The sequence below is a fragment of the Vombatus ursinus genome, unplaced genomic scaffold, assembly GCF_900497805.2.
Source record: "Vombatus ursinus unplaced genomic scaffold, bare-nosed wombat genome assembly UNPS02007490.1, whole genome shotgun sequence".
NCBI lineage: Eukaryota > Metazoa > Chordata > Mammalia > Diprotodontia > Vombatidae > Vombatus > Vombatus ursinus.
In genome coordinates this window covers 1-12,010 of record NW_020947268.1, presented here as the reverse complement: position 1 = coordinate 12,010, position 12,010 = coordinate 1, and the positions used below count along the sequence as shown (strand labels likewise).

Genomic DNA, 12,010 nt, shown 5'->3' with positions numbered 1-12,010 from the left:
CAGGGGAGGAGAGGGAGATACACTGCGGGTTGACTGAAGCACATGCGCAATAACAGGAGTGGTGAAGCTTGGGTGGGGCGTTCTCTGGAGGCTACCGGAGCTGGAGTGGCGAGGTCTTTCCAACGCACAAGCTTACTGGCGACGTCGGCAAAGGAAGGCGTGGGCGGCCTAATACGCATGCGCCCTGAAGGTGCAGACTTAGGAGGGTGTGGCGAGAAGTGAGGCTTATTGCGCAGGCGCAGGGGCTACCTGGTTTGGTGAGAGGGTTTAGGCGAGAACGCGGGGTGGGGGGGGTGGGGATGAAATGCGCTTGCGCGTTGTTCGAGGAATGGGAGTGCTGGGGAACTTCAGAAGAACAGAATGCGCAAGCGCATTAAACGATAGCTGGGTGGGTGGGAGGGGGGAGAAGCGGGGAGTGAGCCAGTGCGCCTGCGTAGTGCGGGGGTGGAGCGCGGAGGGGGTGGGGGGAGAAGAAGGGGAGAGCGCCTGCGCGGCTGTCAGACGGCTGCTTGGTTGGTCAGTGGGGAGCCAGCGCCTGCGCACTAGGACCCGTGTGCAGCAGCAGCGGCAGCGGCAGCGGTAGCGGCGGCGGCGGCAGCAGTAGGCTTGGCGGTAGCGGTTGAGCTTGCGGCGGGCGGACGGGGGTCCAGTCGGTACGTTCGCACGAGGTGAGGGCGGGTAGTATGCGCGTGCGCAAATGCCCCAGTTGGGGAGGCTGAGAGGAAGGAATGGAATGGAGTGGAACGGAGGGGCCAGCGGACAGGCGGGGGAGGGGAAGGGCTGACGGTCGCCTCGCGGGGCCCGAACTGGGAAGGGAGGGTTGGGGTAAGAGCGCGAAGGAAAGGGCGGGAGCGCGCGCTCACCCTGCGGGTCTGGCGCGTGGTGCGGCGGTTACGGTCCGGGCGGGTGACGTTGGCGCGACGCAGGGTGAAGGGGGGGGGTGTTGGGGGAAGGTTGAACGGCGAGCGCGGGGCCGCCACGCTGGAGAACCTGGAGCAGAAGACCACGAGGGGACCCGAAGATTGGTTTCATCTCGCGGGATAGGGAGGGAATGAGACCACGTGGGTGAGTCGGAGGGGGGAGGAGGAGAGAATGAGCCACACGGGACCGTTGGGGTTGGGATTGGGACCTGGGGAGGGATTTGGGGTCGCCCCACGGGGACACGTGAGATGGGGGAGGGATTGCTCTCAGGGTCGGGGGTTGGGCACGTGAGGGCTGTGGTGGGGCACGCGGGGAGAAGAGGCATAGGAGAGCTAAGAGACTTGGGGGAGGGGCTTCTGGGGTACAGGAAGTTGGATTTGTGGGGGGGCGCGTTGGGGGAAATCCCTCGGTTTCCCTCTGCTGGAGAAGGTGGCTCTGAGTGGGAGGGAGGGGGACTGTAAGGCCACATGGCCTAGGTTAGGTAGTGAGGGAGGGGGCAGGAAATCCAAGGCAGAGGGGGACCCCATGGAGGTGGCTAGGACTCTGCCGCATCGTGGGTTTGAGGCCTCCAACAGAGGGGTGAGGGGCCCAGGGTAGGGAGGCACCAAAGGGAGGGCAAGGGAGACGCCAGGCCATTTTTCCATCCCCCAAAATCCAGAGTGAGGTCCAGAGGATAAGCAAAGAAGGGGGAACATTTAAAGGGAGAGGTATATGAGACAAAATTAAGGGGGCCAAATTGGCAATTGGGGTTGGTCTCACTATCAGTACTAGTATATAAAGTAGATTGGACAGGCTCCTGTTAGCATATGTTAACTGTCACTTAGGCCTCATACCATCCTGTTGTATAGCCTGCCCCCTTTCCCTTTTGAAGTGAGAGAATTGGATTTAAATAAAACTATCCCAGAAATTGGAGATGGTAGGGGAAAGGAGGCATAAGGAAGAGACTATCTCAGTGATAGAAGGAAAGGATTTGAGGGGGGAGGTGGCTTTGCTCCCTCAGCCCTTGGCAAATTTAATCTATTTGCATCATATAAAGAGAAGTGGGGCAGAAAAGCATCTTCCCTTACTAATTTTGGGTAGTACTTTATAACCTTTATTGAGTTCTCAAGCCATGACACAGTTTTCCAGATGGCCACCCGTTTTTTTCATATCTCCATCCTTTCCTAAATGAGGACTTTTGTCTCCCTGTTATCTTTTTGAATATATTCAGTGAAACCTTAACACCACTAGACTAGCCCTTTGGTTGGATTTGTAACCCCAAACTTACCCCATGTGCTGCCAGGGCCTTAGGCCTATTTCAGTACAGGTGCATGCTGGGAAAAGTGGGAGGGCCCCTGGGGGAGGCCTGGTATTTGGGTTTCCTGAGGGAGCTGTGACTGGTTGTTTGTCAGAGGGTGAGTGGACCTTTTTCCTTTCTCCCCTTCCCCAGACAAAAACTGTTAGCTTAGGTTTGGGTGACTGGGAATCTCCCTGGCTAAGGTGCCATTTGGATTCCTATACCTCTGGTAGGTGTAGGGGTGTGTGTATGACAACTGTGGGTGGAGCCCTAAGCTCTGAGTCTCCACCCAGTCCCCTAGCATTAGCCCAACTCCACCCAGTTGCTCAGAGCTCTTTAATTAATTATAGCCCTGACTCCCTTATTTGGGGGGGGGACAAATGGGGGAAAGGAAAAATGGATTCTTCCTTGCTGGGACTCTATAAGTATTAGTCTAAATCTCTTATTCTCTAGTTTAGATACACAGTTATCTGTTCTGTCTCCTCTGCCCTCCCAGTTCTTGGCCTTTCATAAGATCCAGGAATTAGGGTATCATTGGGGGAACAGTCATAGCAAGCCTTAAAGAACTATTAATATCACCCTTTTTCTCTCCTCCCCCTATCAGTTGGAATAGACATCTCTCAAAATGGCAGATGACCTGGACTTCGAGACGGGGGATGCAGGGGCATCAGCTACCTTTCCCATGCAGTGCTCTGCCTTGCGCAAGAATGGCTTTGTGGTGCTCAAAGGCCGGCCCTGTAAGATAGTTGAGATGTCCACCTCCAAGACTGGAAAGCATGGCCATGCCAAGGTCAGAAACTCCTTTCCTCATTTTGTTTTTTGTTTCCTGGCCTGCTTATATCCTTTATAGCTTGCCTCCTTTTGGCTTTTCCCAAACTTGCTTTCTGCACCAGATGACTAGATCTCTGGTACCTTCAATCTTGCCTCTCTGGCTTCTTAACCAACCAGTACTTCAGTATTTTGCATTTCTGCTCCTCCAGCTTGACCTTCCTGTCTCTTTCAACCTCTGGATTCCTCTGAGAATCCCTTTCCACCATTTGGCTTCATTCGATAGCCTCTTTTATTCTTTACCCTAGGTTCCTGGCTTCCTCTTATTTCCTGTTTTCCCTACCCTTTAAACCCTATTTAGATTCTTGTGTTTCTACCTAATTGCGTAGTTTAGCTTTTTGTCTATCCTAGATGCAACCTTTCCTCTGATATATGTTTCATCCAGGGTCAGAACAAGCTAAAGGAACATTATGTCCAATATGTGCTGAAATTTCAGGGTTTTTTGTCCATATTTACTTATGTCTTCATCCTACTTTTGCGTCTGAAAAACTACCTCCTGTCTTTGATAACTGAGCCTGTTCAGTGTAGACTTTCCCCAGTGTCATTCTTCTCACCCAAGTCCTATAATTTTTCTTTTATCAGTCTCTCTATATCTGTGCCCAGGTGTCTGCTTTCCTTCCTATTCCTTTAACACCCTCAGACATAGCCTGTTTTCTAGGCTTTTCAGCTTTTTGCCTCCTGGTGGTCATTTTTCCAGCCCTAGGAGGTTGGGGACTATGTATATGTGTCCCAAACTCTACCCCTTCCCATTTCATTTCGCAGTATCATAGAAACACATTCTTTCCTAAGTGTCCAGGTCTCTTATCCTTCTGACTCTTGATTCCTTGTACCCTTTAAACATACTCAGTTTTTGGTTCTTTCTCTCCTTCTCTGTTTAGTTACTCTGGTTAACTTTGGTGCCACCTATTTTTGTCTCTTTATGCCTATCTCTCTGCTCCTCTTTCCCTTCTTGGGACCATTACTTCTCACTGCCATGACTGGCCTGACTCATTTGGGAAAGGAGGGAGAGAATCTGTAGCTATCTCCCTCCCCATGTCAGAAATTGCCGATTTCCTTCTTAACATGATACACATACATATATATATGTATATATATACATATCCAGGTTCATCTGGTTGGTATCGATATCTTTACTGGGAAGAAATATGAAGATATCTGCCCTTCAACCCACAACATGGATGTGCCCAATATCAAGAGAAATGATTTCCAGGTATTTGGAAAGGGGTTGAACCAGAGCACCTAGGTTTTGGGGATGCTTCAATATGAGAAACAAAAGTAAGATTTTAAAGTAAAGAGATGTGGAAGAAAAGTCAGGCCAAGTAAGGGGTGGGATTCATGATGGAAAGTGGAATGAGAGTTGTTTTGATTGCCTATCCCTTATTTTCTGTCCCTAGCTGATTGGGATTCAGGATGGCTACCTGTCACTGCTCCAGGACAGTGGGGAGGTGAGGGAGGACCTTCGTTTACCTGAGGGTGACCTTGGCAAGGAGATTGAGCAGAAGTATGATTGTGGAGAAGAGATCCTGGTAAATCCTAATCTTCCTTTTTTTTACCCTGTGTTTTGCAATTCCAATGCTTGTAATCTTAAAGTGAGGAGTTTTAAACACTGATCCCTTTTCCTACAGATAACGGTGCTGTCAGCCATGACAGAGGAAGCAGCTGTTGCAATCAAGGCCATGGCAAAGTAACTGGCCCCCAGGTGGGTAGAACCCTATTTTCTTTGCCTGTGGGTCCTCCCTACCGCCACCCCAAATCCTTTGCTGTAGTACTTCATCTATGTTGCAGAGTGTGTATTGGTTGTCCTAATCTTTTCTTTCTGTATTCAGGGTGGTGGTGGCTGCAACAGCAGCAGCAATCGGCGCCTGAAGAGGCCTTCCCTTTCCTCCCCAGCCTGGTCAGGCTTTGGCCCCACCCTGGCTGGACATCTACTCTATTTCTTTGATGTTTTATTTTGGTTTTTTTTTCTCTCAATCTGGGGAGCTCCCCCCACCCCCACCCCTTTAGTCCAGCCCTATCTCCCCCAACCCCTCGGACAAGATGGGGGCAGGGCCTTGGTAAAACTGCCCCCTTCTCTCCTCCACCTCACACTACAGCCCTGGTGGGGGAGAGGGGATGGGGGCTCCTTGAGATTTAGTTTTTTTCTTTTTTATTATTGAATCTGGAAGCAGAAAGCTGTAGATTCTGGATTCTGGCAAAAATCCTCTGCCCCCTCTCCCTACCCATCCTGTCTGGCCCCCTGGTTCCCTATACCTCACCTAGCACCACTCCCTCCTCCAGCAGGGGACCAGACCCCCCCCCCCCCATCTGCCTGTGCCCCATCTACCCCAAATCTCTTTAGTGGGAGAAGGGACAGGAGTGGGGAGGGGCTCTATTCCCCTCCTCAGGCATCCAGGAGGGCCCCTAGCACCCATGGGCCCTACCCCTCCTTTCAGTTTTCTCCCTGACCCATTTGTTAAAAATCAAACCTGAATAAAACTACAAGTTTAATATGACTGCCCACGTTTTATATACTTCTTCTAGGGGAAACCTAGTTTACTTTCTTAAGGTTTTTTATCACCAGGATTCCTGACACCAAGTGGGCAAGACTGGGAACAATTCAGACAGCAGGAAACAGGCTCTGATGGCAGTTTTAACTTTATTAGTTGGAGAACTGGGGAGGCAGGACATTGCCCTGAGTTAAGTTACTTGTGATAAAAACGTTGGTTCTGGCTGTGCTGAATAAAAGGGAGACGGGGGCCTGGTTGGCTGGTGGCTGCAAAGCTTGACTGTTGTGAACAAAACAGAAAGTTTTTAGTGTCAATAACCCCATTCTCAGAAAGTCTGAATCCCACTTGAATCCTCACCTTTCCTGATGGTTGCATCTGTACAGGAAGCTGGGGTGTGGCTAAAAGCCCAGGGGTTGGGTGTAGAGCCTGGGGATGCATGGGGCGCAGAGAAGACTGTAACATATGACAACAGGTCAGCATTTTAGGATTATTCAAACTTTCCTATAAAACCACCCCCTGAGAATAGGGTCTCACCGAATCAGAGAAGCCAGATTGCTGGTTAGCATGTTCCAGCTGCTTCTGAAGGGACAGGGCATTGCCCGGTTGCAGGAACCCTAGGACAAGAGGGATCAATCCAATGAGTACAGGAAAAAAACATGAAATCAGGGAACAGCTTAGAAGGATCCACAAGTGGCATTACCTGTTTGTGTGGGCTGGTAGTGGCCGTGTACTGCATAGGACTGTGGCTGAGGTTGTGACAAGTACTGAACTGCAGGAAAAGCTGAAGGGGCTGAGGGGAGAAGGTTAGATGCAGATAAAGAGGCTACACCCACAAACCAAATTCCTCACAAGCAAAAACCTTCACTGCCCCCTGCCCATTTCTAGTTCTGTTTGCCCTCACCTCTGAGCTGTTGGCTGGGACTATAACCCGGCTGGGTAGGTCCATAGTGAGGTGGGGGCTGGGCTGCCCCATAGGCTCCTCCTGGACTGCTCTGGAATTGCCCGTGTTCTGAGGTTCCTGCAAAAGCTGTTGACCCCACAAAATGACGGGTCTGGAAAAGATGGGGAGAGTTAAGATTGGAAAGTGTTCGATTATTAGGTACGAGCTAAATACAACACACTGTACAACGAAGTATAAATTATCTGACCTTGACAGCTGGCCATTACAATTTATACACATGTCTGTATTTTTAAAATAAGGAAACCGGTTCAGAGAGACTAAATGTCTTGCACAGGAAGTGTAAGATGTTATCTCAAGTCCATTACCTCATCTACCTCTAACATAAATCACAACTCTATAATATAATTTATGATTAGGGAAGGTTACATTGATATTTTTACCTTCATCACAGCACATTAAATGCCACCATGCTGGGGATCCCTCTCTGCTTACCGTAAGCACTTGGGGTCCAAACATCTGCTTGGCCCTATCAGCAGACATAAGAGTTCCTGGTCTGCTGTGTCCTCCCGGGCTGCCTATGAGGAGGTGTGGGACTCAGAAGAGTGCAGGCTCTCAGGAGGTCTCAAACCACCTCCATGATCCTTGCCCAACCTATACCCACCCTTTCCCCTTGTCCACCTCACCCTGCATGCTGAGAAGATGTGTCCCTGTGTGTACAGCCAGACCTTGTTGGTATGCTGCAGATGTAAGTGTTGTCAAGTCACTGAAGGGGAAGTAAGATCAAAGACTTACTATCAAAAATTATAGATTTAAAACTGGAAGGAACCTTACAAGTTTTACAGATGAAGAAACTGGGGTCCAAAGAAATTAAATTATCTAAGATTTATATAAGTGGCAGAGTTAAGACAAGAACCTGGGTGCATTCTTCCTCTTCTCAAAACTAGGTTCCCTTTTCACAAAGCCATACCTTAGTCTAGGCCCTGTCTCCCTCCATGTCTCCCACCTTTGCTCCTTACGGCGCCTTTTCTCCTCCTCATGTAAAACTTTCTTGAGCTGCAGGAAGAGCTGGTGCTTCTCCTCTTGTAGGGCCAGGAGCTTCTCTTGCAATTTAAGGATCTGGGAGGATCATGGAAACAGTGAAAGGTCTGCCAGAATGGAAGGGGGAGCAGGGTGAGTAAAGAACTAGAGATTAGTAGTGTGTGTGTGTGTGTGTGTGTGTGTGTGTGTGTGTGTGTGTAAAAATCTGCTTACCTGTTCTTTGGTCTCTTCCAGTGACATCCTTTCTTCCATTTCCTTTTTCTTCCTCCTCTCTTGTTCCTCCTTCATTTTCTGTTCCATCATCTTGTCTACCTCCTCTTCCTCTGAGGGAGGGGCATGGAGTTAAAACCTTAAAGCTAGAAGGGATCTCAGACACCAAGCCCTCATTTTAAACACAGAAAATAGGCCTAGATAGGGAAGGTGATCCCACAATTCGAGGTCCCACAACTATGGGAATCGACAACTTGGGGCAGTGGTCCTGGAGGCAGGAAAGTTTTCAAATCTGGCCTCGGACACTCTCAGCTGTGTGACCCTGGACAAGTCACTAAACCTGTCTGCCTGAGTTTCCTCAACTGTGAAATGAGAAAAATTGCACCTTTCTTGCAAGGCTGCTTATTCCTTCCCTCCCTCTCCCACCGATATCTAGGGGACACATCTCTAACATGCAAAGCTCAGTCTGGGATTGCAATGTGTTGCTGCTCCCTTGGAACCCTGAGCTAGCTAGCACCCTCACTCACCCTGTCTCTTCCTCTCCCGCTCCATCATTATGTGTCGATGCAATGCCCTAGCCATGGCGTTAGAGAGCTTGGGGCGTTCCAGAAGGGCCGGCATGGTGACCCGCAGGATGCTGCCACACAGACTGGAGTGCGGATCCTGAGACTTGATCACTGACAATCCAGTCCCAGAAATGAATCTAGTCACCCAGCAGAAATCTGGTTTATTGGGGGATAAGCATTATCACAGAGGTGTAGAAGGGCTCCCACTCGCGGAAGGGGGGACCTGAGAGCCCTCCCCACCACCCTGAAGAAATGAGGTGGGAAAACCAGGCTCCACCGCGATCCGGCAGCGAGGCCGGGAAGGGGGGCGGGCTGAGCTTCCTGCTCCTTGGAGAGGGCGAGGGTCTCCCTGCCCCGACCCGGCTCTCTCCGCTGGGTCCCGAAGGCGGGTGGGGCCGGAGGGCGGGGCCGCTGAGAGCATCGGGGTTCCGGAGGCGATACCGCTGGGGCGTGTGGGGCTGGTCACGTGCTTCTCCCGTCAGGCGCCCCGCTACCCCCTTGAGCCCATCACCTGCTCCAGTAAGCGGGGTTGGGGTCGAGTGCCACACTGGGTTCCCCACCCTCCCCACTTGTCCAGCAGCTACCAGCAGTGACCCTGTTCTGCGCAGGCGCGACCAGGGTCCGAAAATCTCGGATTAGACCTCCAGGCCCCCCAGCCCCTCCCTACCTACCTCCGCTTCCTTCTCACTTCAGCCCTCCTACAGGCCTCAGGGACTTCGTCACTTCCTGATTCGTGGGAAAGTACTTCCGGGGGGCACAGATGAGCGATGGCGAAGCTTTGCACGCTGCCAGGGGTGGGGGAGGGGAAGGGAGGGGAGGGGAGGGGCGGAAGAGGCTTGGGAAAAAGGGGGAAACTACAGCGGCTGCGCGTGGTACTCAGGGTTTGGGGTAACCAAACTACGGCGCTTGGCCTGCGCCCCGAGAAGCCGTGAGGCGTGTAGTACACGTAGGGGGCAGTGGAGTGGAAAAAAGGATCCAAAGCTACTGGGCTATTTTGAGGGGTGCCCCGCTCTTCCAGCATGTGACCTTCCCGCCTCTACTCCCAGGGCGGGGAGGGAGGAAATGGGAGGGGCTTCTTCTCCGAGAAAACCCACCCCTGGCGCAGGGGCAAAGGAGCTGATAAATTGGAAGAGACCCTAAAGAAATTATTTAGTTCATTTTCCGCATTTTACAGATGAAGGCCCACAGAGATAAAAAGCCAGTATCATACAGTAGTAAGCGGCCGGGCCAGACACGTGTCCCGTAACCTTCAATACACTGCCCAGTGTTTCCCAGTCCCAGTTACCTGGGAGGCCACAGAAGGAACAGTGCTAAAGAACTTCGTAACTAAAAAGAATTAAAGGAGTCAGGGTCTCAAGTCCGTATCACTGTTTCACCCCCAAAGTAAGTGGAATCAAGGTACAATCTATCTGTTGACCCTTAGGTACAAGGGAAGCAAAGGTTCTGTGATAATCTGGGGAATTGAGGTCAGCAAAGACATTCGTGCCGAGAAAGGTTTAAGATCAATTCTTTTTTTCCTAAGAATTTCTAGGTGCAAACGGCATTAAGAGAGAAGACAACTTGACTCCACACTATGCTGTCAGGAACACAGAAATGACAGCATAAATACAGAAAACTGAGACTACAGGGTTCCTGCCTGATAATAACTAGCATTTACTTAGTTGTTTTTTTTAAGGTTTGCAAAATGCTTTACATGTTAACACTGATCTTCACAACAGCCTTGTAAAGTAGATGTCCTTATCCCCATTTTGCGATCAGTAAAGTGAGACACAGAAAAGTTAAAGTGATTTGCCCAGGCTCACACAGCAGCTACGAAATGTCTAAGGTAGGATTTGAACTCAGGTCTTCTTGACTCCAAGTCCTACAGTTTGTCCACTGGGACACCTAACTGTCTACATTTCCTTAGAACTCTCTTACGTTAAAATTTCCCTAGGTAAGTGCAAGTGGAGACTGGGACAGACAAGGTTGTATCTGAGACAGGACGTTTATTTCAGTTAAGAAATCAGAGTATGTAACAGCTGTACAGGGGTGGCCCCTTCTCCCCCAGCTATTCCTTCCCACTGGAAAAAGTTTCAACGGAGAGGGGAGGGAGACAACTCCTCCTGGGGATTCACATTAACCAGAAACAACGGAAATAAATTAAGTGATGGGAGTTTCCCCAAATCAGTGCATAAGGAGAGGAAGGGAAGTAGTGGGGTCAAGCAAGAGTTCATTGGGGGAGGCCTTCCAAATTCAGTCCCCATGGACTTCCCCAATTAATAGAGAAGTGTTCTGGACCATCACAATTCCCCCAAATCTGTGGGCAATCCCCAACCCAGGACAGCTACTCCCCAAATTGGGAACTCCTCCAAACAAAAATGCAAAGCCCCCTGGAAATCTGGGGGAGCTCCCACCGTGTCCGCTGTCTTCCCTGGGAATGGCTGGGGGAATATATAAAAAGTTGGTGCTTCCCAAGTCCATAAACCTTCCCTGCTGTTGTGCTTGGCAATATGGGCCCATATCCTCTCACTCCACTCGTACCAGCAAGGCATAGAGTAATGTGGCACCCTTTTCCTTGGTCACCCACTCAAGCTCAGCAGGGCTAAAGTGGGGGTCAGGGGGACCCCCAACTGCTGTAGAGGGTGGGCCAGGTGTGTAGGATCCAGGACGTACACACACCTGGAATGCCACCTGGGCCTGGTAGGGCCTTTGAGATTTGGGGTCCCGGAATCTAAAGACAAGAAAGAAGGAAGGGCCTGTTGGGACAGTATGAGGAAAAAAAAACCCAACATAGGATGGAAAGGGTGGAAACATAGTGGAAAAACTGTGGAACAGAAGGAAAGAAGGAAAGGCACTGGGGAAACCAATGGGCAAGGGAAAATAGGAGGAGAGATTAGAACCAAAATCCAACAGAAACAAGATGGGTTTAAAAAAAAAAGAGAGAAACTGGGCTACAGGGACTTCCCTCCAGGTTTCACCAATATCCCCATTCCTTAGTTACCCCAACTTCAGTCCCCACACCCTCTATTCTCCTTCACTCACTGCACTTTGGAAGCAAGGGCATCAGTCCCAGCAGCATGCCGAAGGGAGGGGGAAAGCAGCACAGGAGGGGGCTGCTCCTCACGAGGAGGGACGCAGTTTTCACCAGATTCTCCATATCCACACCCTGGCTCTGCCTTTAAAGGCCGACAGCTTAGGATTGAAGCACTGCCTGAAGGTAAAGGGTAATGGTTAGGGGTCTTCCCCTTTATTTCCCCCACCCCAATTATTCCCCTCAGCATCATCCTTCAACTTTGTCCTGTCCCATTACCTGCCCCGAGCTCCCCTCGGTCTAGCACCCTCCGAACAGCCCCAACGCTACTCCCATGATAGGCCATGTGCCACTTCTTGGATAGTGTTGCTGTCTCCAATCGTGGATTCACTCTGCAGGAAAGAAATGTGTATGTCTGTCCTGACCTTGATGATCTCAAAGCCCTTTCTCTTCAGAGAGGACTTGTTCTGTCCAATTGTCTTGCTGAAAACTGCCTGGTAAGAAACAGCAGCATAGATCTAGAAAGACTCAGAATTTAAACTAGGGTCCTCCACCTCCCAGGCCAGGGCACTTCTAATTGTTATCATACCTTTTTTTTTTTAAAATTCTGAACTTAAACATCAAATAAAATAGGTATTTGCACTTATATAACAGAACAGAAAGAGAAAGAAGCTGCAGATTTCCATTATATACAGCTTGTTTTTTGTTTTAGGTGTTCAACTTGTAGCTTTGTCCTGCTTTTATTCTCCTGAAAAAAATAAAAGTTTCTCCAGT

At 50.1% G+C, this 12,010-nt stretch overlaps 4 protein-coding genes across 10 annotated transcripts; 1 reads left to right on the top strand and 3 right to left on the bottom strand.

Annotated features, from left to right (window-relative positions):
* Positions 1-267: 267 nt before the first annotated feature.
* On the bottom strand, positions 268-2,193 carry LOC114033830 (vegetative cell wall protein gp1-like). The gene is made up of 4 exons (XM_027849443.1): positions 2,189-2,193; positions 1,104-1,376; positions 848-990; positions 268-806 (listed from the first exon to the last, which is right to left on the bottom strand). The coding sequence occupies exons 1-4, from the start codon at positions 2,191-2,193 to the stop codon at positions 268-270; spliced, it is 960 nt and encodes a 319-aa protein (XP_027705244.1).
* Positions 560-5,517, top strand: LOC114033832 (eukaryotic translation initiation factor 5A-1). 3 transcript variants are annotated; one of them, XM_027849451.1, is made up of 6 exons: positions 560-653; positions 2,802-2,987; positions 4,131-4,235; positions 4,420-4,551; positions 4,651-4,724; positions 4,852-5,517. In XM_027849451.1, exons 2-5 carry the CDS (start codon positions 2,823-2,825, stop codon positions 4,711-4,713), a joined length of 465 nt encoding a protein of 154 aa, XP_027705252.1. In that variant the 5' UTR covers positions 560-653; positions 2,802-2,822; the 3' UTR covers positions 4,714-4,724; positions 4,852-5,517. The 3 variants fall into 3 exon arrangements, with proteins under 3 accessions (XP_027705252.1, XP_027705251.1, XP_027705253.1); XM_027849450.1 differs by having other exon boundaries at positions 563-668; XM_027849452.1 differs by lacking the exon at positions 560-653 and adding an exon at positions 991-1,065.
* A 124-nt stretch (positions 5,518-5,641) lies between these two features.
* LOC114033831 (G protein pathway suppressor 2) lies at positions 5,642-9,002 on the bottom strand. 5 transcript variants are annotated; one of them, XM_027849445.1, is made up of 10 exons: positions 8,898-9,002; positions 8,188-8,382; positions 7,664-7,773; positions 7,416-7,557; positions 7,096-7,149; positions 6,905-6,987; positions 6,413-6,563; positions 6,212-6,301; positions 6,046-6,125; positions 5,642-5,964 (listed from the first exon to the last, which is right to left on the bottom strand). In XM_027849445.1, the coding sequence occupies exons 2-10, from the start codon at positions 8,279-8,281 to the stop codon at positions 5,707-5,709; spliced, it is 1,062 nt and encodes a 353-aa protein (XP_027705246.1). In that variant the 5' UTR covers positions 8,282-8,382; positions 8,898-9,002; the 3' UTR covers positions 5,642-5,706. The 5 variants fall into 5 exon arrangements, with proteins under 5 accessions (XP_027705246.1, XP_027705248.1, XP_027705249.1 ...); XM_027849447.1 differs by lacking the exon at positions 8,898-9,002 and having other exon boundaries at positions 5,642-5,790; positions 5,869-5,964; positions 8,188-8,883; XM_027849448.1 differs by lacking the exon at positions 8,898-9,002 and having other exon boundaries at positions 5,642-5,790; positions 5,869-5,964; positions 7,096-7,175; positions 7,416-7,528; positions 8,188-8,879.
* A 1,189-nt stretch (positions 9,003-10,191) lies between these two features.
* LOC114033833 (neuralized-like protein 4) lies at positions 10,192-11,935 on the bottom strand. The gene is made up of 3 exons (XM_027849453.1): positions 11,516-11,935; positions 11,248-11,416; positions 10,192-10,936 (listed from the first exon to the last, which is right to left on the bottom strand). The coding sequence occupies exons 1-3, from the start codon at positions 11,580-11,582 to the stop codon at positions 10,732-10,734; spliced, it is 441 nt and encodes a 146-aa protein (XP_027705254.1). The 5' UTR covers positions 11,583-11,935; the 3' UTR covers positions 10,192-10,731.
* Positions 11,936-12,010: the final 75 nt, after the last annotated feature.

Excerpts from the sequence above, each read along its gene's own strand:
- LOC114033832 (XM_027849451.1), top strand. The coding sequence starts at position 2,823 with ATGGCAGATGACCTGGACTTCGAGACGGGGGATGCAGGGGCATCAGCT. Across the intron at positions 2,988-4,130 it reads GAAAGCATGGCCATGCCAAG|GTTCATCTGGTTGGTATCGA; the intron begins GTCAGAAACTCC and ends ATACATATCCAG. Across the intron at positions 4,552-4,650 it reads ATTGTGGAGAAGAGATCCTG|ATAACGGTGCTGTCAGCCAT; the intron begins GTAAATCCTAAT and ends CTTTTCCTACAG.
- LOC114033831 (XM_027849445.1), bottom strand. The coding sequence starts at position 8,281 with ATGCCGGCCCTTCTGGAACGCCCCAAGCTCTCTAACGCCATGGCTAGG. Across the intron at positions 7,558-7,663 it reads TGGAAGAGACCAAAGAACAG|ACCTTTCACTGTTTCCATGA; the intron begins GTAAGCAGATTT and ends CCATTCTGGCAG. Across the intron at positions 6,564-6,904 it reads TTGGACCCCAAGTGCTTACG|ACCCGTCATTTTGTGGGGTC; the intron begins GTAAGCAGAGAG and ends CATCTTTTCCAG.
- LOC114033830 (XM_027849443.1), bottom strand. Across the intron at positions 991-1,103 it reads ATCCCAACCCCAACGGTCCC|GTTCTCCAGCGTGGCGGCCC; the intron begins GTGTGGCTCATT and ends CTTCTGCTCCAG. Across the intron at positions 807-847 it reads CAGGGTGAGCGCGCGCTCCC|TTCGGGCCCCGCGAGGCGAC; the intron begins GCCCTTTCCTTC and ends CTCCCTTCCCAG.
- LOC114033833 (XM_027849453.1), bottom strand. The coding sequence starts at position 11,582 with ATGGCCTATCATGGGAGTAGCGTTGGGGCTGTTCGGAGGGTGCTAGAC. Across the intron at positions 11,417-11,515 it reads CCGAGGGGAGCTCGGGGCAG|GCAGTGCTTCAATCCTAAGC; the intron begins GTAATGGGACAG and ends CTTTACCTTCAG. Across the intron at positions 10,937-11,247 it reads GCCCTTGCTTCCAAAGTGCA|ATTCCGGGACCCCAAATCTC; the intron begins GTGAGTGAAGGA and ends TCTTGTCTTTAG.